The sequence below is a fragment of the Nerophis ophidion genome, linkage group LG03 (assembly GCF_033978795.1).
Source record: "Nerophis ophidion isolate RoL-2023_Sa linkage group LG03, RoL_Noph_v1.0, whole genome shotgun sequence".
Taxonomy (NCBI): Eukaryota; Metazoa; Chordata; class Actinopteri; order Syngnathiformes; family Syngnathidae; genus Nerophis; species Nerophis ophidion.
The window spans coordinates 69,857,126-69,878,674 of NC_084613.1; the positions used below are offsets into that span (position 1 = coordinate 69,857,126).

General features: G+C 40.0%; 2 protein-coding genes across 5 annotated transcripts in view; one reads left to right on the plus strand and one right to left on the minus strand.

Annotated features, from left to right (window-relative positions):
* Positions 1-21,549, minus strand: part of fancm (FA complementation group M) — a 99,819-nt gene that overhangs the window by 72,405 nt on the left and 5,865 nt on the right. For 2 of the 4 annotated variants that reach the window (XM_061895951.1, XM_061895950.1), the window contains exons 1-4: positions 8,631-9,410; positions 3,930-4,102; positions 3,770-3,847; positions 3,541-3,699 (exon numbers count right to left, since the gene is read on the minus strand). In XM_061895951.1, coding sequence (XP_061751935.1) covers positions 3,541-3,699; positions 3,770-3,847; positions 3,930-4,102; positions 8,631-9,279 — 1,059 coding nt within the window. In that variant the 5' untranslated portion in view covers positions 9,280-9,410. Of the gene's footprint in view, positions 1-3,540; positions 3,700-3,769; positions 3,848-3,929; positions 4,103-8,630; positions 9,411-12,249; positions 12,522-21,549 lie in introns of those variants that run through there. The other 2 variants (XM_061895953.1, XM_061895952.1) reach the window with 2 other exon arrangements.
* On the plus strand, positions 11,744-15,595 carry iqcc (IQ motif containing C). Its single transcript, XM_061895954.1, has 5 exons — positions 11,744-11,869; positions 12,057-12,200; positions 12,277-12,694; positions 13,801-13,922; positions 15,434-15,595. The coding sequence occupies exons 1-5, from the start codon at positions 11,795-11,797 to the stop codon at positions 15,500-15,502; spliced, it is 828 nt and encodes a 275-aa protein (XP_061751938.1). The 5' UTR covers positions 11,744-11,794; the 3' UTR covers positions 15,503-15,595.

Below are 21,549 nucleotides of genomic sequence, written 5' to 3' on the forward strand. Positions count from 1 at the left end.
CAGCTTGGCGCATATTAGTAAGAGTATTAAAATTGTTTATATCACAACCATTAGTGTACTCTGTGTCACCCAGTATGCCTTGCAGTCCTGTGCGTGTTGCTGCGGAAGCTACACACAACATGATGCTGGACTGACAAGCAGATCGTACATGCTGTAGAGGGCAACAAAGTCAATGACTTCATAGCACGCCCTAATACTTATTATCTGGGTGACTGCCGGTAGTCATTCTAGAGAATATTAGCGTCTCCTATTGACTTCTTCGCTTTGTGACACGGGTCTTAAATGGCTCTTTGAATAGCAAAGGACACCGATCCCAGAACCATGTATATCAAATATTTCCGGATGATTCAACCGTCAACCGCCCGAATCTAATTAAAATCTGTTTTTTCGTCATGTCACCCGCCCGACCCGCGGTTTAACCGCGGATGAGACCGCAAACTGCGCATCTCCAGTGTGCAGGTTAATTGGGAACAGATGGGTGCCATGATTCTTCTTCCTCCAAACACGACGGGTTGAGTTTATACCAAAAAGTTCTATTTTGGTTTCATCTGACCACATGCCATTCTCCCAATCCTCTGCTGTATCATCCACTTGCTCTCTGGCAAACTTCAGACGGGCCTGGACATGCACTGGCTTAAGCAGGGAGACACATCTGGCACTGCAGGATTTGATTCCCTGTCGGCGACCTTTGTTACTTTAGTCCCAGCTCTCTGCAGGTCATTCACCAGGTGCCCCCATGTGGTTCCGGGATTTTTGCTCCCCGTTCTCATGATCATTTTGACCCCACGGGATGAGATCTTGCGTGGAGCCCCAGAACGAGGGAGATTATCAGCGGTCTTGTATGTCTTCCATTTTCTGATATTTGCTCCCACAGTTGATTTTTTCACACCAAGCTGCTTTCCTATTGTAGATTCACTCTTTCCAGTCTGGTGCAGGTCTACAATTATTTTCCTGGTGACCTTTGACAACTCTTTAGTCTTGGCCATAGTGGAGTTTGAAGTCTGACTGTTTGAGGCTGTGGACAGGTGTATTTTATACAGATAACGAGTTCAAACAGGTTCCATTAATACAGGTAACGAGTGGAGGACAGAAGAGCTTCTTAAAGAAGAAGTTACAGGTCTGTGAGCGCCAGAGACCTTCCTTGTTTGAAGTGACCAAATACTTATTTTCCAGCATAATTTACAAATAAAATCTTTAAAATTTTTATAATGTGAATTCCGGGATTTTTTTTTTCTCTGTCTGTCTCTCTCAGTTGAAGTGTACTTATGATGAAAATTACAGACCTCTGTCATCATTTTAAGTGGGAAAACTTGCACAATCGGTGGCTGACTAAATACTTTTTTGCCCCACTGTATATACTGTGTGTATATATATATATATATATATATATATATATATATATATATAAAGAGGGACAGAGAGAGAGAGAGAGAAATATATATATATATATATATATATATATATATAAAATTCAATGCACTTCACTTATTTCCTCATGTATTTAGAGAACAAATGGGATAAAACAGCTATGATTCGAAAAGTGGTCAAATTAAATAAGCTCTGCTTCTTCCTACTCCTTTTTAGACATTCTTTAATAAAACAACTGAAATATGTGATGTATTACGTAGTAATTGTATGCATGTCCCGAAAAAAATGACCCCAACCATCTAATCATTTTGGCCGACAATAGAAGTTTTAATTTTCAACTGCGTGGCGCAGTGGAAGAGTGGTCGTGCGCAACCCGAGGATCCCTGGTTCAATCCCCACCTCGTACCAACCTCGTCACGTCCGTTGTGTCCTGAGCAAGACACTTCACCCTTGCCCCTAATGGGTGCTGGTTAGCGCCTTGCATGGCAGCTCCCTCCATCAGTGTGTGAATGTGTGTGTGAATGGGTAAATGTGGAAGTAATGTCAAAGAAAAGCGCTATACAAGTACAACCCATTCATCATTTATTATCATAATTCTATCGTTACATAGTGATAATGCATGTTGATGATACGTTCTAGCTCTGTCCAATTAATTTGACAGCGATAAACAAACAAATGTCTCTTCAATACAATTAAACATTCTCGCTAGGGGTTAATCACACTCAAAGTGTAACCACTTCTAAGTCAGTGATCCTCACCTCCATGGCAGCATACAAAATACGTTTCTTATAAGCATCAACCCGGGAAGATGAAGAATAGCTAAGCATGCTACACTACTAGTAGTAGTGTAACGGTACACAAAAATTTCGGTTCGGTACGTACCTCGGTTTAGAGGTCACGGTTCGATTCATTTTCGGTACAGTAAGAAAACAACAAAATGTAAATTTTTGGGTTATTTATTTACCAAATTTGTAAACAATGGCTTTATCCTTTTAACATTGGACTATAATAATTATGCCCACGTTAATCCACATTAAACTGCCTCAAAGTTGTTGCTTTGATTAAATAAAATGAAAAAACCTTTCTTCTACATATAAAAAGTTCAACATTAAACAGTTTCCATTTAAACTGTTTAATGTCAACTCATCATGCTTAATTTATTACAGTATTTGGGAAGCTTGTAGTTGACTTTTATTATGTAAATGTTGTATTTTTATCAACATGTGATAGCAGGGACCCTCCTATTCCAAACTAGGCTGTTACATTACTAATGATTAATGTAACTATTGCTGAAAAATAGTACAATTGCAATAGGAGAGACTATTCATTCCTAAACACAATGGAGTTCAATGAAATAACAGACAGACAGGGCTTTGCTGCCCCTAACACACACATGCGCACACACGCGCACACAGCAAAATGAGCTAACGTTACGCTAAAAGCTAATTAGCCTTCACCTCAAGCCTATACTGTGAGCTAGCTGAGCTGCAATTTAAGTTTCTAGAAGGTCAACGGGCTCATAGTGATGTTTGTAATAGTTATGACTGGGAAGTGTTTAGTATAATTTGGGTAGAGTCTGCTGCTCCCCTGCTAAACGAATATCACTGCTCGACGCTAAAGCATTGACTACATCGCTCTGAATACACACTGTTGATTGGCTGTTACATCACTCTGAATACGCACTGCTGATTGGCTGTTACATCGCTCTGAATACGCTCTGCTGATTGGCTTTGTATGTAACCAATCAGATGGTTGTGTGGGCAGGACAATGCTAGGTGCTCACTGCTCAGATAGAGGCAGAAAGCAGAGCAGCTTGTGAAGACTTCTGCTTCCAAACTCGTTCGGTACGCCCGCGTGCCGAACCGAAACCCCCGTACCAAAATGGTTCAATACAAATACACGTACCGTTACACCTCTATACACTACACATCGTAGGAGGATATGCTAACCGCAAGCTAGACCTCTTGAATGCAAAAAATGGTGGGCGGATTGTTACAAATATCAACAGTAACAATACCAAGTAGCATATATGGTCGATACCACAGTGGTTAGATGGATCACTTTCACCATAAAAAGTCTAATGGAGAGAAAGGATGTCGCAAAATGTGAAGCAAAACACCAAAAATTGCTGTCATGTTTTTGAGGCATATACTGTGCATAACAGGGTCCTACCTGCAGGTAGCGAGCCTGATATGCAGCCAGCACTTCCCCCAGTGGGACCACAATTTTCTCCAAACTGCGCTGGTGGGTGTGGGCCTGGATGTCCGGACTTTCTTCCGAGCGCAGCTCTATGTGGGAGATGAGCAGGTTGGAGATGACGGACTGCACCGACTGCAGGAGGTCACACAGAAAGACAAATATTGAAGCCTCGACCTAGGCACCTCAATCCTCAACTCCTGACCTTTATGTCTCCTCCTGGTGTGGCGCTGAGGGCGAGGATGCGGACCTGCAGAGTCTGGCTGCTGAGCTGTCGGATCACCTTGAGAAGCACACAACCAGGCTTTTGATTTAAAACTTAAAAAACACACTTATACTGTACAAATGTGGTTTGTGTTGTGTACCTGACAGTAGGCGTGGTTGCCAAGCGCCTTGTGGGCCTCATCAATCACCACGCATTTGACCTGGTGGGCCGGGCAGGTGTCTCTGGACAGGTCGTTCATCATCACTTGAGGTGTAAGGAAGAACACACGTTTGGAGCGCCACACTTCCTGTCTCTTTTTGGCTGCCGTACTGCCTGCACAATATAAAGATGGCGGTCATTAAAAAAAAGGTCATAGTGTAGTTTCTAGAATCCGTTCAGTTTTTTACTTGATGTTCGTGAACAAATCGAGTCTTTTGAACGGCTCTTTTTAATGAACGATGCAAACCGAGACAGTTTTTTTGTTTTTAATGCACATGCAGACATTACATACATGCATACATATTTATATATATTTCATACATGTATTTATTATACATTTTTATATTTATTCACTGTTCTGAAATGCAGTTGTAAAAGCATACACACACCAAGCAAGGTAGTGCAATTTGTACAAACTTATTTCCTAATTTTTCTTGTAATTTTATTTACACTTTTTGAGTCGATTAATACATTTTATTCTATGTAATTTTTTAAGTATTGTTGAAATCATCTTGAGCTACAAAATGTTTGGGGTGAGGTAAAATTCAGACTAGTGATGTCACTGTCAAAGAATGGAAATATGGTACAGACTTATGGAATGTATACAATGAAAACACAAACAAAAAAAACAACATATTCAATATTTCAGAAAAATTCCCACCAATAGAGTAATATTTATGTAAAATTACATTATTCTGGACCACATCCTATAACTCATACTAGTGATTGTTTTCTTGACAAAAAATTGTTTAGAAAACTATAATGACAAGCCAGTCTTTTGATTCTTTATAACAAATGTATAGTGATATTAATGCCAAAACTCCACAAATATGTTTCTACTCACGCAAAACAAGTTGCAAGTACACATTTTCTTCAATTAAAAAAAAAAAGATTTGCATGTATAACTTAAGTCACCTGTAAGTTAACTTACACGTTAACTTACAGGTTGCGCTTGTTTTCCTTCTCTGTCGTTTTACCCCCCACACTGCCTCTTCTTCTTTGTTATTTTTGGTAAGCTACACCATGCCCAAATAACTGTAGCACTGACAGCCTCAAATTGACTCAGTAACACCACCTATCGTTGTATGGTGCGAATTATGGGTGCTCTAAGTGCTAGTGTGTGGATCTCGGAGGGTGAAATGTTACTTCCAAGGGGTGGAATTGTACTGCCAAAATTAATAACTTTAAGAAAATTGTTTTTGTAAGTGCGATTCGATTTTTTACTCAAAGAAAATGTATTTTATATGGTCAAAACGATTTTTTACACGCGGAAAATTGTTTTTATACTTGTGAATCGTTGAGCGTGAGTAAACACTATTGTGATTGTGGAGTCCATCAATGTTCTTCCGCTTTTTTTGAGGTCGGGTTGCGGGGTCAGCAGCGTAAGCAGAGAAGCCCAGACTCCCCTCTCTCCAGCCACTTTGTCCAGCTGCTCTTGGGGGATCCAGAGGTATTCCCAAGCCAGCTGGGAGACAAGCTCCCCAACATGTCCTGGGTCCTCCCCGTGGCCTCCTACCGGCCGGATGTGGCTCCCCTCGATGTGGAGGAGCTCCTCTCAAATGACAGAGCTTCTCACCCTCTCTCGAAGGGAGAGAGCCCCCGCTACCCACACAATATTTTCTTGTGTATAATGTCCAGGGTGTACGCCGCCTTCTGTCCAAATAGACCTGAGATAGGCTCCAGCACCCCCCGCAACCCCAGTTGAAAATGGATGAATGGATATTTTTTAGTTTTACACTTATTTTTACTTAATTTGTGTATTTCGAGGAGGAGTTCAAGTACCTCAGAGTCTTGTTCACAAGTGACGGAAAAGTGGATCGTGAGGTCGACAGGCGGATCGGTGCGGCGTCTTCAGTAATGCGGTTGTTGTATCAATCCGTTGTGGTGAAGAAGGAGCTGAGCCGGAAGGCAAAGCTCTCAATTTACCGGTCGATCTATTTTCCCATTCTCACCTATGGTCATGAGCTTTGGGTTAAGACCGAAAGGACAAAATCACGGGTACAAGCAGCCGAAATTAGCTTCCTCCGCCGGGTGGCGGAGCTCTCCCTTAGAGATAAGGTGAGAAGCTCTGTCATTCGGGAGGAGCTCAAAGTAAAGCCGCTGTTCCTCCACATTGAGAGGAGCCAGATGAGGTAGTTCGAGCATTTGGTCAGAATGCCACCCGAACGCCTCCTTATGGAGGTGTTTCGGGCACGTTCGACCCATAGAAGGCCACGGGGAAGACCCAAGACACGTTGGGAAGACTATGTCTCCCGGCTGGCCTGGGAACGCTTGGGATCCCTCGGGAGGAGCTGGACTAAGTGGCTGGGGAGAGTAAAGTCTGGGCTTCCCTGCATAGGCTGCTGCCCCCGCGACCCGACGTAGGATAAGCCGAAAAAGATGGATGGATGGATTGTGTACTTTGTTCTTTTGTTTGCAATCCGTGCCTTTTGTTTCTGTAATGCTGTAATTTTCCCTGTTGTGGGATAAATAAATGGTATCTTATCTTAAACTCATTTCCACTAACCTGACTCTAGCCAGATCCTTGTAGTTCGCTGAGTTCAACACAAGGATCTGGGCTCGAGGGCAATGCAAACTCCTTCAAAATAGCAAAAAATGATGAACCAATCAGGATCGCTGGACGGGATTTCATAGATGTGATGTAACGCCGAAGGGACAGTTTGATTCAAACAACAATGGCGGCACGCTTAGAGGAGTCGTGTGCCAACATCGATCGTCTACTGACATTGCAACGTTGTTTCATTAAAAGTTCTCTAACTTTTCGCTCTGTTGTTATCCAATATGTCGGCTGTTCTGTTTTGGATTTCCCAGCGTCGCTCTCATCATTGTCACAGGTTGATTTCGATGTGAGAGGTTGAAGTAGCACGTCATTCAAAATAACGGACAAGTGGTTTATCCAATCACATACAATGTTTTGTTTTTTTTACAAGGCCCCGCCTTCTGAAATACATCTCCTATTGAGAAGTCCAAGTTCCTTGTGTGGAGTTCAGCGAACTACAAGGATCTGGCGAGAGTCAGGTTACATTTCCACCACTTGTACTTGTACTACCTGATCTGAACCAAAATTGATTCCCAGCAACTCTCCGAAGCATCAAACAGGTTTATATGTGGTTATAGTGTACATATATTATCTTATTCTGTTTTGCACACTCTTGGAGTCAACATGTGCATAGTCATCTACATAGTGTCATGTACATAGTGTACATACACCCCCTTTTTTTGTATAGATTGTTTTTCAAATCACCTGACATGTATACTGTGTATATGTACATAATTTATAAAAAAACATTTACGTATTTTTTTATATACATGATACAGGTTGTATGTGTTTTATTATTGAATGTATCAAATGTGATGAATATTTTATGGACCACAATGGAAACAAGCCTTTTGGCTTTTTGTGCCATTCATTTGCCTTTTTAAAGCATTACATGGATTAAATTCTATAAGATGTCAATACACTTCTCAATCAATCGATTAAAACTAAATGAATTAATCAATCAATCTTGTCCTTTTGATCGCAACCCAAAGTTCATGACCATAAGTGAGAATAGGAACATAGACCGATGAGTAAAGTGAGAGCTTTGCCTTCCGGCTCAGCTCCTTCTTCACCACGACAGATCAATACAGGGTCCACATCACTGCAGACGCGGCATCGATCTGCCTGTCGATCTCACGATTTTCTCTCACCTCACTCGTGAACAAAACTTGGAGGTACTTCAACTCCTTCACATGGGGCAATATCTCTTCTCCGACCCGGACAAGAACCATAGACTGTTTGTGGAGTTTTGGCGTAATTTCCCTCCACACGAAGGACCCCTAAAATTCCCTTAACACAAATAAATCGTCCTGTCACCTTAGCAGAAAAACAGTCCCAAAGCATGATGTTTCCACCCCCATGCTTCACAGTAGGTATGGTTTTCTTGGGATGCAACTCAGTAATCTTCTTCCTCCAAACACGACGAGTTGAGTTTATACCAAAATGGATACATGGATAATACAGCAGAGGATTGGGAGAATGGCATGTGGTCAAATGAAACCAAAATAGAACTTTTTGGTATTAACTCAGCTCGTCGTGTTTGGAGGAAGAAGAACACTGAGTTGCATCCCAAGAACACCAAACCTACTGTGAAGCATGGGGGTGGAAACATCATGCTCTGGGGCTATTTTTCTGATAAAGGGGACAGGACGATTGATCCGTGTTAAGGAAAGAATGAATGGGGCCATGTATTGTGAGATTTTGAGCCAAAACCTCCTTCCATCAATGAGAGCTTTGAATGATTAACCAAATACTTATATTCCACCATAATTTACAAATAAATTCTTTAAAATTCCTGCAATGTGAATTCCTGGATTTTTTTCACATTCTGTCGCTCACAGTTGAAGTGTACCTATGATGAAAATTACAGACCTCTGTCATCATTTTAAGTGGGAGAACTTGCACAATCGGTGGCTGACTAAATACTGTTTTGCCCCACTGTATATATTGGTACCATAAATTGATTTACGTGGACCCCGACTTAAACAAGTTGAAAAACTTATTCGGGTGTTACCATTTAGTGGTCAATTGTACGGAATATGAACTGAACTGTGCAATCTACTTATAAAAGTATCAATCAATCAATCAATTACACATGCATACCAGTCAGCTCTGCCATGTGCGATTGAGGGATGCCCATCACTTTGTAGCAGGCCTCGATCTGCTGTGCCACCAAAGGCTTGGTGGGCGCCATGAACACAATCTTCCCAGATGGGTACCAGCGGTAGAAGTTGTACATAACAACAGACGCAATGAATGTCTTCCCCAAGCCAGTTGGAAGGCACACGAGTGTGTTTTGGAACAGGGCGGCCTCTGATATTTTCATCTGGTACTCCCTGACGGGGTAGTTAATGGGGTAGATCCACACTGCAGCAGAGGAGCTGTCAAAGCCAGGAAAGTCTGGATAACAATTCTTCCCAGTTGATGACATTGACGATATGGGTGCCTCCTTTTGGAAGGTGTTGACATTGTCAAGTTGGAGTCTTTCTTCAGCTTCAGTAACAGCTATCAACATAACATCGTCGTCGTCGTCTTCATATGCATCTTGAGGAGTTTCTCCAGTGCTTAAAGAGCCATGACCTATCTCGGTCCATAGTGGGTTTGTTGTCCCGTTCTTGACACTGTGGCTGTGGGTTGCCTTGCGCCGACCGGCGGCTTTCTTTCCTTCTTTACTCTGTGGGAAAACTGTGTTTTGAGGCACCGACGTACCCCACGTCTGAAATAAAGTCCTCTGATTAGAAGACGCGCTCATTCTGTTCAGAGTTTTAATAAGAAACAAACTTTGAAAGATGGCTCCATGCCGCGACGATTCAATGGGGATGCAAACACTGCATCGCTTCCTTCTTTTTCTTTGTCTTATTGCTTTGAGCGGCGATTCGCATCCTTCGTGGCGCATTACTGCCCCCTCTGCTGCTTCCAGGCCATTACTTACTCTACCTGTTCGCGTTGGATTTTTTTTTTCAAAGTATAACACCACGTACCCATTAGACCAGGGGTGTCAAAGTCAAATACAGAGTGGGCCACAATTTAAAACCGAACACAGCCGCGGGCCGAGGTTGAACAAATTAACCTTTTAATAGGGACCCAAACAAGTTTTGCATTGAATATTGAACAAGCAAGGCGTATATAACTTTATAGGAACATGCAAAATCGAGTTTCAAATAATAATAATAATTAAAAAATATCAATTGCATATCAAATAAAATGTAAATAAAAATTGAATGCCTCTTTTCGACGGTGGGGTTGAGGCGGACAGGGTTTGGTGATAGCGGGGGGGGTGTATATTGTAGCGTCCCGGAAGAGTTAGTGCTGCAAGGCGTTCTGGGTATTTGTTCTGTTGTGTTTATGTCATGTTACGGTGCGGATGTTCTCCCGAAATGTGTCATTCTTGTTTGGTGCGGGTTCACAGTGTGGCGCATATTTGTAACAGTGTTAAAGTTGTTTATACGGCCACCCTCAGTGTGACCTGTATGGCTTTTGACCAAGTATGCCTTGCATTCACTTATGTGTGTGTGTATAAGCCGCATATATTATGTGACTGGGCCGGCACGGTGTTTGTATGGAGGAAAGGCGGACGTGGAGACAGGTTGTAGAGAACGCCAAAGGCAGTGCCTTTAAAGCCCACCCCAAATATTGTTGTCCCGGATGAAATTCGGGAGGGCCACTGAACTTCGGGAGTCTCCTGGGAAAATCGGGAGGGTTGGCAAGTAAGAGTATCAGCGGTGAATGCGGTGTTACAGCGGCGGGCCAGCTCAAATTTTTCCTGAAGGAACTCTCCTGACGGAATAAATAAAGTATTATCTAATCCATCTAATCTAATCTAATGGTAATTTGATATTGCCTCAAGGGCCAAGTGAAATAACACGGAGGGCCAAATTTGAGTTGAGTTTATACCAAAATGGATACATGGATGATACAGCAGAGGATTGGGAGAATGTCATGTGGTCAGATGAAACCAAAATAGAACTTTTTGGTATAAACTCAACTCGTCAAGTTTGGAGGAAGAAGAATACTGAGTTGCATCCCAAGTACACCATACCTACTGTGAAGCATTTGGGTGGAAACATCATTTTTTGGGGCTGTTTTTCTGCTAAGAGGACAGGAAGATTGATCCGTGTTAAGGAAAGAATTAATGGGGCCATGTACTGTGAGATTTTGAGCCAAAACCTCCTTCCATCAGTGAGAGCTTTGAATGCTTGACCAAATACTTATTTTCCACCCTAATTTAAAAATAAATTCTTTAAAACTCCTACAATGTGAATTCCTGGATTTTTTTTTTTTCACATTCTGTCTCTCACAGTTGACGTGTACCTATGATGAAAATTACAGACCTCTGTCATCATTTTAAGTTGGAGAACTTGCACAATCGGTGGCTGACTAAATACTTTTTTGCCCCACTGTATATATTTTGCATTCTATTTGAGTTACTTAATTTAGTTTACAACCCCGTGGCGCTGTTGTGTACTGTTTCTTTACTTTTTGGATTATCATTATTTATTTGCTTGTATGTAAATGTTGCATTGTAGGACCATGCTCACACTCAGCAGAATGGGTGTGCTGAGTGTGAGCATGGTCCTAGTGCCCACCACAGCATATTATAAATAAAGGTTTATAAAAAAAAAACTATATACTACTTCCCTTTGCATTGTTTTCAATGTTTAACTCCACATACACATTATAGAGTGCGTGTTCTTGTTCTTACCATGAATTGATTAACGTGGACCCCGACTTAAACAAGTTGAAAAACTTATTCGGGTGTTACCATTTAGTGGTCAATTGTACGGAATATGTACTGTACTGTGCAATCTACTAATAAAAGTATCAATCAATCAATCAATCAAGTCATTTGGGAAGTGCTTCCCTTTATAGTTACGTATGTAAATACTATTAACGACTATAAATCAAAGAGTGGACCGAAATAGCCACTGAAATTTGTTGAGAATGTAATAGCAGGCGTTTATTTGTTTTTGTTTTTAGCACCGGAAGTACACAAAAGCGTCCCCCGCTATGACATGCTTCCAGGCTATTACTTTATCTACCATTTCCCTTTGCAATTTTTTCAAAATATAACTCCACGTACCTGTTAGAGAGCTTGTTCTTGTCATTTGGGAAGTTCTTCTCTTTACTGTATGTATGTATATTGTAATAACGACTATAAATCAAAGAGTGGACCGAAATAGCCACTGCAATATGTTACAAATGTAATAGCAGGCTTTTATTTCATTTTTTGTTTTTAGCACCGGAAGTACACAAAGGCGTCCCGCGCTATGACATGTAGTTATAGTCGTGTTACCATAGTGATGGACAGGCGTAACTTTGAAAAGACACTCACCCTTTTTCAAGTAATTGCCCTTTTCTGTAATTTATATGCCTACCAACTGCGGGGCAGTAAATATCTTCTTTATAGCGTGACGTTACTTTCGTCGACTTCGAGCATACGCGGACATGTTCGCATGGAGCCATTGTTGTTGTTAGCTAGCTATGCTAAGTAGAAAAGTTGCAGTAGTTTAACAAATCTTTTCCACGCAGGCGTGTATTCGTGGATATTCGGTGAGAGAGGAGTTGCGTCGTGCACGGACGCTCTTTGAGGACGTCGTGAAAGAGATTGATGGCACTTTGGCTCATTTAGAGTGGAGGGACGCCATCATCTCCACCCCCCACTTCACGGACACGGCAAGTTTCTTTACCTGTAATTAAGTAAGATTTATCCACCATCTTGTACCTTTCTCATGCCTCTGCACATTACCAGGATGGCCCCCTGCACCGTACCAGTAAAGCTGAAGGACCAGACGTCAATGTCTCCTTACAAAACCCAGAAGCAGCAGGTGGGGGGATGCATTGTGTCCTGCTGCAGAATGTAGAAGAAGAGAACGATGCACAAGGAAGTGGCAAACTGCAGAATCTAGAAGAAGAGAAAGATGCACAAGGAAGGGGCAAACTGCAGAATCTAGAAGAAGAGAAAGATGCACAAGGAAGTGGCAAACTGCAGAATGTAGAAGAAGAGAAAGATGCACAAGGAATTGGCAAACAAACAATGGAGTTTTTAGAAAGCAGCCATTCCCCCGAGGCAGGACAGAATGTTAGCTGTGACGAGGTTCTGAAGAGCACAGGAGACTCCACATCCATCTGGAGAAGTATAAGTCTGGAATCGTATCCTCCTCACAAAGGTAAATCCGCATAAATCATTTCCAAATGTATCGTCTTAAAGGCCTACTGAAACCCACTACTACCCACCACGCAGTCTGATAGTTTATATATCAACGATGAAATATTAACATTGCAACACATGCCAATACGGCCTTTTTAGTTTACTAAATTGCAATTTTAAATTTCCCTGGAGTTTTTTCATGAAAACGTCGCGTAATGATGACGTGTACGCTTGACGTCACAGGCTGTTAGGAATATGAGAGCTGTACACACACACAGCTAAAAGTCGTCTGCTTTAACGGCACAGTTACACAGTATTTTGGAGATCTGTGTTGCTGAATCTTTTGCAATTTGTTCAATTAATATTGGAGGAGTCAAAGTAGAAAGATGGAGTTGGGAAGCTTTAGCCTTTAGCCACACAAACACACGGTGATTCCTTGTTTAAAATTCACGGATGTGAAACTTTACTATGGATCACAGCGAACATGGATCCCAACCGAATGTCAACCAGCAGGTTTCGGTGAGAAAATTGTGGTTAAAAAGTCGCTTCTGAGCTTGTGCCGCCCATAAAGCTGCCGTCGACTTCCCTGAGACACTGCGTGTCAATACCCGGCCGTGGACGTACACTTCCGACAATCAGGTACTGTTAAACTCACTAAAACACTAGCAACACAATAGAAGGATAAGGGATTTCCCAGAATTATTCTAGTAAATGTCTCTAAAAACATATGAATCCGTCTCAATGCAATCGCGTTTTTTTTTTAACTTTCTTTTTTTCTAGTCCGTCGCTATCAATATCCTCAAACACGAATCTTTCATCCTCGCTCAAATTAATGGGGAAATTGTCGTTTTCTCGGTCCGAATAGCTGTTTTTGTTGGAGGCTCCCATTAAAATCAATGTGAATATGTGACGTCATCGTCTGCGACTTCCGGTAGAGGCAGGGCTTTTCTCTTAGCACCGAAAGTTGCGAACTTTATCGTGGATGTTCTCTACTAAATCCTTCCAGCAAAAATATGGCAATATCGCGAAATTATCAAGTATGACACATAGAATGGACCTGCTATCCCCGTTTGAATAAGAAAATCTAATTTCAGTAGGCCTTTAAGCATTTTTTTTGTCTTTCAGGTCGGCTGCGGTACCGCTCAGTCAAGGAGGTTCCTCCCAATCCGGAGGCCTTGCGTTTCCATAGAGACGCCCTGACCATGGAGTTACTGTGGCTGCAGCAGGCCATTGACAGCAGGAAAAAGGTGAGGCCGTGATGTAGTGTTTCCCTTCGCTTAATCAGCACTGTGGCGGTCTGCTACGAGGCCGCTGGTTTGGATTTATTATGGTGACATTAATTTGACCGAACTAAGTCAGGGGTGTTATTTATTTAATGACTACCAGCAGCGAGGTTCTGTGTGTATTTTGTGTTGGAACCGCTTAGAAGTCCTAAAAGCCAGGCGACATTGATTTCAAACAAATATTTCTTAAGGAATTTTACTACAAGGAATAATAGAAATTAAATTATTCTTAATCAAACAACAGCAAAAATACAACCAAGATCAAAAAGGCGAGAAAAATAATTGGTGTCACAAATAATAATACTACTAATAAAAGGTTCTGTCACCATAGCAAACCTGTGTCCCACTTTCCTATGCTGCAGTTCTATTTTTATGAGGGTAAAATCATTAGTGTTAAATGTGTAAGAATAAGTTAACCATTGTAGAAAAGTGCCTAAAAAATACATTTAGGAGTGTCCCATTTGTAGGAACCTAAATGCTATTTAAGTTTGCCCTTATGTGGGCTCTACCAAGGATGTCTTGTGGTTTGTGCAGCCCTTTGAGACACTAGTGATGTAGGGCTATATAAATAAACATTGATTGATTGATTGATTGAAGTTAATTTACATTTTATGGAATGCGCTTTATGTTTATTACATTTTTATTTAATTTATTTGAACAATACAAACATTTATATATTGCATAATTAGAGTAATTATAAGGCACATTTTATCTGTAATTTTTACATTTATGAGATTAATTTGATAAAATACTATTTTATTTTATACTATTTTATTTTATAGTCATGGATAATCGGTATTGGAACCGGCAGCATAAAAACAACCAAACACTCCACTTCTGGAGCATACATCTTTCATAAGGTTAGTGTTTGTCATACCTCCCATTGTTCTCTGTGTAATTTCACTTGATCAAACATTCCACATTACAAACAAATAAAACAATGTACTATGATTCATGCTGATAGCAGTACTGGCCAATACTCACAGTTGTATCGGAAGTTGGATCAAGACACCCCTGAATAAAATCACTTTGACGTGGCAGAAAAATATCATGAAAGGAAGTGCTTAAGAACGTTGTATGTAAAAATAAGTAATGTTAGTCAAAGTTGAATACAACAAACGTGAGGTTCTCATCACTAAAGTAGTGGTGGAAGCGTGCTTGGGAGGCGAGTCTTATCACATTTCCTCACCAGCTGACTTTCCGGTGTACATTTCAGGCTGCCAGAACAGACTTTGGTACCGCATTTCTATGTTATATAAGCAGTAGAAAATGGATGGATGGATGAACACTACTGTTCTGTGATCATCATCCATTTTTTTTACCCCTGTCATTCTTGGTTTTGTCCTCTGGTGACGTCACAAAGGAGTAAAAGCAAAACCAGCTTGTAGACGGAAGCTTACTTGGAGATGCTTACTGGGTTTCATTTGAGAGCGTTTTAATCATGTTTTTCCGTCTCTTTCCCCACATTTTTGCAGTATTTGTCTCTGAAGGAAAAACTCAGCATGACTGAAGCTGAACCTCACTTTAAAACACATATTAAATGAAATTATATCCACATATTTATGATGTATGACTGTATATTTTGCATTATATTTGATATGAAAAATGAATAAATGTTTATTTTGTAATACGTCAAATTGTTCCTGTTGTTATTGCTGCTACTACCTTGATATCACTATAACATCTCTTAAGGCAGGGGTCGGCAACCCAAAATGTTGATGGAGCCATATTGGACCAACAATACAAAAAAAAATCTGTCTGGAGCCGCAAAAAAGGTAAAGCCCTATATAAGTGTTATAATGAAGGCAACACATGATGTGTGTATTTTAGCCTACTATCAAAATGACTATGTGTCGCAGGCTGATGCAAATCTTCGTTGACACAAATGTTGAAATGTAACACTTATTCTACACATTTTTACAACATTGGAAAACATTAATAAAAACTGAAGCTTTTCCGAGGGTGTGATAACTTCTGGAAATTACTGGCTTAGAATGGCTAAAGGTAAAGATGTGTGTGTCCAAGTTGAAGGAAACGGAAACTGTAAATAAAACAATCGACATCAGACTGAATGGGTCAAAACACGCTGTGGCGCTCTACAAGAAGGGACAGCAGGCTAGGATCCTTCAATGTCTGTACAAAAAAGATGATGAAGATGTTCTACGAGTCGGTGGTGGCGGGCGCCTTGTACGCCGTGGCCCGCTGGGGCAGCGGGCTAAGAGCGAGGGACGCAAATGGACTGGACAAGCTGCATGGTAAAGAAGGCTAGTAACATGGTGGGAGTGGAGTTAGACTCTCTGGCGGTGGTGTCAGAGAGAAGTCTAGCAAAACTCCTAGCCATTATGGACAACACCTCCCACCCACTACACGGACTTTGTGGAGAGAATGAGCACGTTCAGTGGAAGGCTCAGACTCCCAAAATGCAACACGGAACGACACAGGAGGTCCTTCATACCGACAGCCATCAGACTGTATAATGCATATGTTCCTTGACTGCACTTAAATGTAGAATATACGTAGAATATACTTATATTATTCATACATACAATAGAATAGAAAGTAATTTATTGATCCCTGGGGGAAATTCAGCACCACAGTTTGCTCCCAATATACAGTAATAATAATAAAAAATATATCACATATATATATAATACATAATATTTGGATCCATTATGGATTGAACTTTCACAGTATCATGTTAGACCCCTTGACATTGCTTTCGTCCTCTCCAAGGTTCTCATAGTCATCATTGTTACAGACGTCCCACTAGGTGTGAGTTTTCCTTGTCCTTATGTGGTTTGTGCAGCCATTTGAGACACTAGTGATTTAGGGCTATATAAGTAAACATTGATTGATTGATATATGAATGATAAATATATATATAATATATGATATAAATTATATTATTTATTAACATAATTGTCTGTTGGGAGCGAACTGTGGTGCTGAATTTACCCCAGGGATCAATAAAGTACTTTCTATTGTATTCTGTTGTATTCTATTCAAATATACCTAAAATACGAGGCATAATGATGCATTATGTACATACAGCGAGGATAAATAATAGCATGTTAGCATCGACTCGCTTGCAGTGATCCAGTGACCAAATATGCCTGATTAGCACTCCACACAAGTCAATAAACATTAACAAAGCTCACATTTGTGGTTTCACGCACAGAATAAAATGTTTGATTGACAAATAGAGACAAAGAAGGAGTAGCATAAAAAAATAAATCCCGTGGTCAAATATTTTGTTATTGCAGGCTAACGTTAACTTTTCTTCCTCGTATTTCAGCCAGTATACATCTAATTGTCAAATATTTTGTTAATGCTAATGCGCTGTTAGCTCTTTTTTGGTGGGGCTTTTCAGCATTTATGTGCAATTTTTACTAAAATTGCATTTTCTATCATTATTTTTAATGAAAAACTTAAGGGGGAAAAAAAGACATTTTGAAAATAATATTTACATTGATGTGAACAACAGCCAGTGGTTCTCAACCTTTTTTCAGTGATGTACCCCCTGTGAAGATTTTTTTAATTCAAGTACCCCCTAATCAGAGCAAAGCATTTTTGGTTGAAAAAAAGAGATAACGAAGTAAAATACAGCACTATGTCATCAGTTTCGGATTTATTACATTGTATAACAGTGCAAAACATTGCTCATTTGTAGTGGTCTTTCTTGAACTATTTGGGAAAAAAGACATAAAAATAACTAAAAACTTGTTGAAAAATTTTCATTTCATTTCATTTTTATTCATCTCATTCATTGATGTGCATTTTGGAACGATAAATAATTATATCACAATTATACAATTTAAATTCACACAATTCCTGAGAAGGAGCAGGATGAAGAAAATCTTATAATTTCCTGCCCCCTTTGACATAATACATTATCTTACTTCATGAATATCATTTAAGCCGACACATATATCCAAATGTAATGAAACAATAAAAAACAAAAAACACAAGAAAAACACAACAAGTGCAAAACTTCATAAAGTATAAACCAATCCAAGAAAATAATAGTAATAATATAATATACACCTCGCGGAATGATACAGAGCAAATACAAAACCAGACAAAAAATAAGTCAAATAATAAATAAAAAAACAAAATGTAAACACTTATGGCTGTCCATATGATCTTATTGTTCTATCTTTATATATTTTTTTCAATTGGAATATATTTTTACAGTTTTTTATCTCGTAAAGAGAATTCCACATTTTTACCCCCACCACTGATGTACACATTTGTTTTAAAGTTGTCCTTGAATATTGTTGTTTGAAATGACCTTTTCTTCTATGATCTGTATTCTCAGAAGAGATGACAAACATTTTTTGTAAATTTGCTGGTAATGTTTTACTTCTAGGCTTAAACATGACACACAATGTCTGTAGCTTTACTAACTCCTGTAGTTTCAATAGTCCAGAGTTAATAAATAAAATGTTAGTGTGTTCTAAGTAATCTACTTTATGAATAATCCTTATAGCTCTTTTCTGTAGTTGATACAATGCCTTTATGTTACTCTTATAAGTGTTCCCCCACACTTCCACACAGTAGCTGATATATGGCAATATAATTGCACAATACAATATGCGCATTGCCCTATAATCTAACATATATTTTACCTTGTTTAATATAAAAATACTCTTAGACATCTTTTTTCGTACATGTGCAATATGAGATTTCCATGTCAGACCGTCATCCAGTATCACTCCTAAAAATCTAAGTTGAGAAACCCTTTCAATATCAATTCCATCTATCGACAGTTTGATGGTGTCCTCTCTTTTCCTCTTACCAAAAATCATAAACTTTGTTTTTTTTTACATTTAATGATAATTTGTTGACATCAAACCATCTCTTCAGTTTAATCATTTCCTGTTCAATAAGTATTGATAACGCTTTTAAGTCATGTCCCGAACTATAAAAGTTGGTGTCGTCCGCAAATAAAACAAGTTCAATGACTTTGATACCTCACATATATCGTTAATATACAAAATAAACAATTTAGGTCCCAAAACCGAAACTTGTGGAATTCCACATTCAATCCTCATTTTGTTCAGATGTATTACCCAAAAAATCCACAAACTCTTGTCTATTATCCAAATAACTTCTTAGCCATTCTAAAACTACTCCTCTCACACCAAGTGAATGCAACTTGAAGTGAAGTGGAAGTGGATTATATTTATATAGCACTTTTTCTCAAGTGACTCAAAGCGCTTTACATAGTGACACCCAATACCTAAATTACATTTAAACCAGCGTGGGTGGCACTGGGAGCAGGTGGGTTAAGTGTCTTGCCAAAGGACACAACGGCAATGACTAGGATGGCGGAAGCGGGAATCGAACCGGCAACCCTCAAGTTGCTGGCACGGCTACTCTACCAACTGAGCTATGTCGCCCTTGGACAATGATATAGAATGATCTATTCTATAGGGTCAAATGCTTTTTTAAGATCGATAAACACACCAGCTCACAATGCACCCGACCTCTAGTGAGGGAAGAGTGGATCGTGAGATCAACAGGCGGATCGGTGCGGCGTCTTCAGTAATGCGGACGTTGCACCGGTCCGTTGTGGTGAAGAAGGAGCTGAGCCGGAAGGCAAAGCTCTCAATTTACCGGTCGATCTACGTTCCCATCCTCACCTATGGTCATGAGCTTTGGGTCATGACCGAAAGGATAAGATCACGGGTACAAGCGGCCAAAATGAGTTTCCTCCGCCGTGTGGCGGGGCTCTCCCTTAGAGATAGGGTGAGAAGCTCTGCCATCCGGGAGGAACTCAAAGTAAAGCCGCTGCTCCTTCACATCGAGAGGAGCCAGATGAGGTGGTTCGGGCATCTGGTCAGGATGCCACCCGAACGCCTCCCTAGGGAGGTGTTTAGGGCACGTCCAACCGGTAGGAGGCCACGGGGAAGACCCAGGACTCCTTGGGAAGACTATGTCTCCCGGCTGGCCTGGGAACGCCTCGGGATCCCCCGGGAAGAGCTAGACGAAGTGGCTGGGGAGAGGAAAGTCTGAGTTTCCCTGCTTAGGCTGTTGCCCCCGCGACCCGACCTCGGATAAGCGGAAGATGATGGATGGTTGGATGCATTCACAAAAAAAGAATTGAATCCATTTGCTACTTCTTTCATATTTGTTATCATTTTATTATCCTCATTGATAAAATAGCTTGGTGGGTTTGTAGGCCCCGATGTTTTACCTATTACCTTGTTCAGAATATTCCAGGTTCCTTTAATATTGTTTTTGTTTTTTTCTAGTAAGTTATTGTAATAGTCTTTTTTAGCTTGTCTCATTATTGTTATCAATTTGTTTTTGTAAACTTTATATTTCGTTTCAGCATCATTTGTTCTTACTTTTATAAAGTCTCTATAAAGTTTGTTCTTCTTTTTACAAGCATTCTGTAGTCCCTTTATAATCCAAGGCTTTTTATTGTAGCTGTCTCTTTGTTTCCATACATTCGGACAATGTATTTCATACAATGATAAATAAATATTAAGAAAAGCCTCATATGCAGCATTTGCCTCTCCCACATACACCTCATTCCACTCTGCTTCAAATAAGTCCTTCTTAAATTTATTTATTGCCTCTTCAGTCCTTTTCCTTGTATACCTATGGGTTTTCTCCTCCCTCTTTCTATACATTTGACAGTCATAAGTAAGAAACACAGGTAAGTGGTCACTTATATCATTAATTATTAATCCACTTTTTATATTATTTTCTATGTCATTTATAAAGATGTGATTAATTAATGTTGCACAATTTGTCGATATTCTACTGGGTTTGGTGATCAATGGATAAAGCCCTCTACTATATACCACATCCAAGAAGTCTCTTGCTGATTTATTTCTGGGTGAGCTTAGCAGGTCTATCTTATAGTCGCCACACATGACGAATGTTTTCTTTTCCTTTAGCTTACGCAGTAATTCTTCCAGACTATCATTAAATGCTTCTACCTTAGACCCAGGTGTCCTATATAAACATGTAACAATAACATTTCTTTTCTTTTCTATGTCTACCTCCACAGTTACACATTCAAATAAATCATCAATTACCGTTGTCATACATTCAACAGGTTTACATTTCAAGTCGCAGTCAACGAACAGGGCCACACCTCCTCCCTTCTTGTTTTTTCTACTACTGTGATACAACTTATACCCGTCAATGGAGAAGTCAATACCTCTGTCTTTATCGATCCATGTTTCAGAAAGTGCTATTATTTTGATTTTGCTGTTTAAAGTCTTCAAGTATTCGTCAATCTTTGAGAAATTTGCATATAAGCTTCTGCAGTTGAAATGTATTAAAGAAAATGTATTATCTAAGCTAACATTGTCGTTAAATTGTTCCTCGGTGTAGTAGTCACAAGTAGCATTGATTGAGTTGAACAGATGGTTATCTGGGTCAACATCATATTCAAAGTCATGTAATTTATAGTCCATGTATTCAGCTCTTGAAGACGCTTGATTCTCAGTTGCCTCGCCTTCTCGTCGCAAAGCCTTCCCCATCTCCAGCCAAGGATGAGCCATGTCAGTCATACACCTAGCACAGGGGCGCTCACACTTTTTCTGCAGGTGAGCTACTTTTCAATTGACCA

What these genes read in the sequence shown, in the direction of transcription:
- iqcc (XM_061895954.1), top strand. Translation starts at nt 11,795, where the DNA reads ATGACATGTAGTTATAGTCGTGTTACCATAGTGATGGACAGGCGTAAC. An exon ending in CCCCCCACTTCACGGACACG is followed by an intron (nt 12,201 to 12,276) that starts GCAAGTTTCTTT and finishes GCACATTACCAG; the next exon opens with GATGGCCCCCTGCACCGTAC. An exon ending in ATCGTATCCTCCTCACAAAG is followed by an intron (nt 12,695 to 13,800) that starts GTAAATCCGCAT and finishes TTTGTCTTTCAG; the next exon opens with GTCGGCTGCGGTACCGCTCA.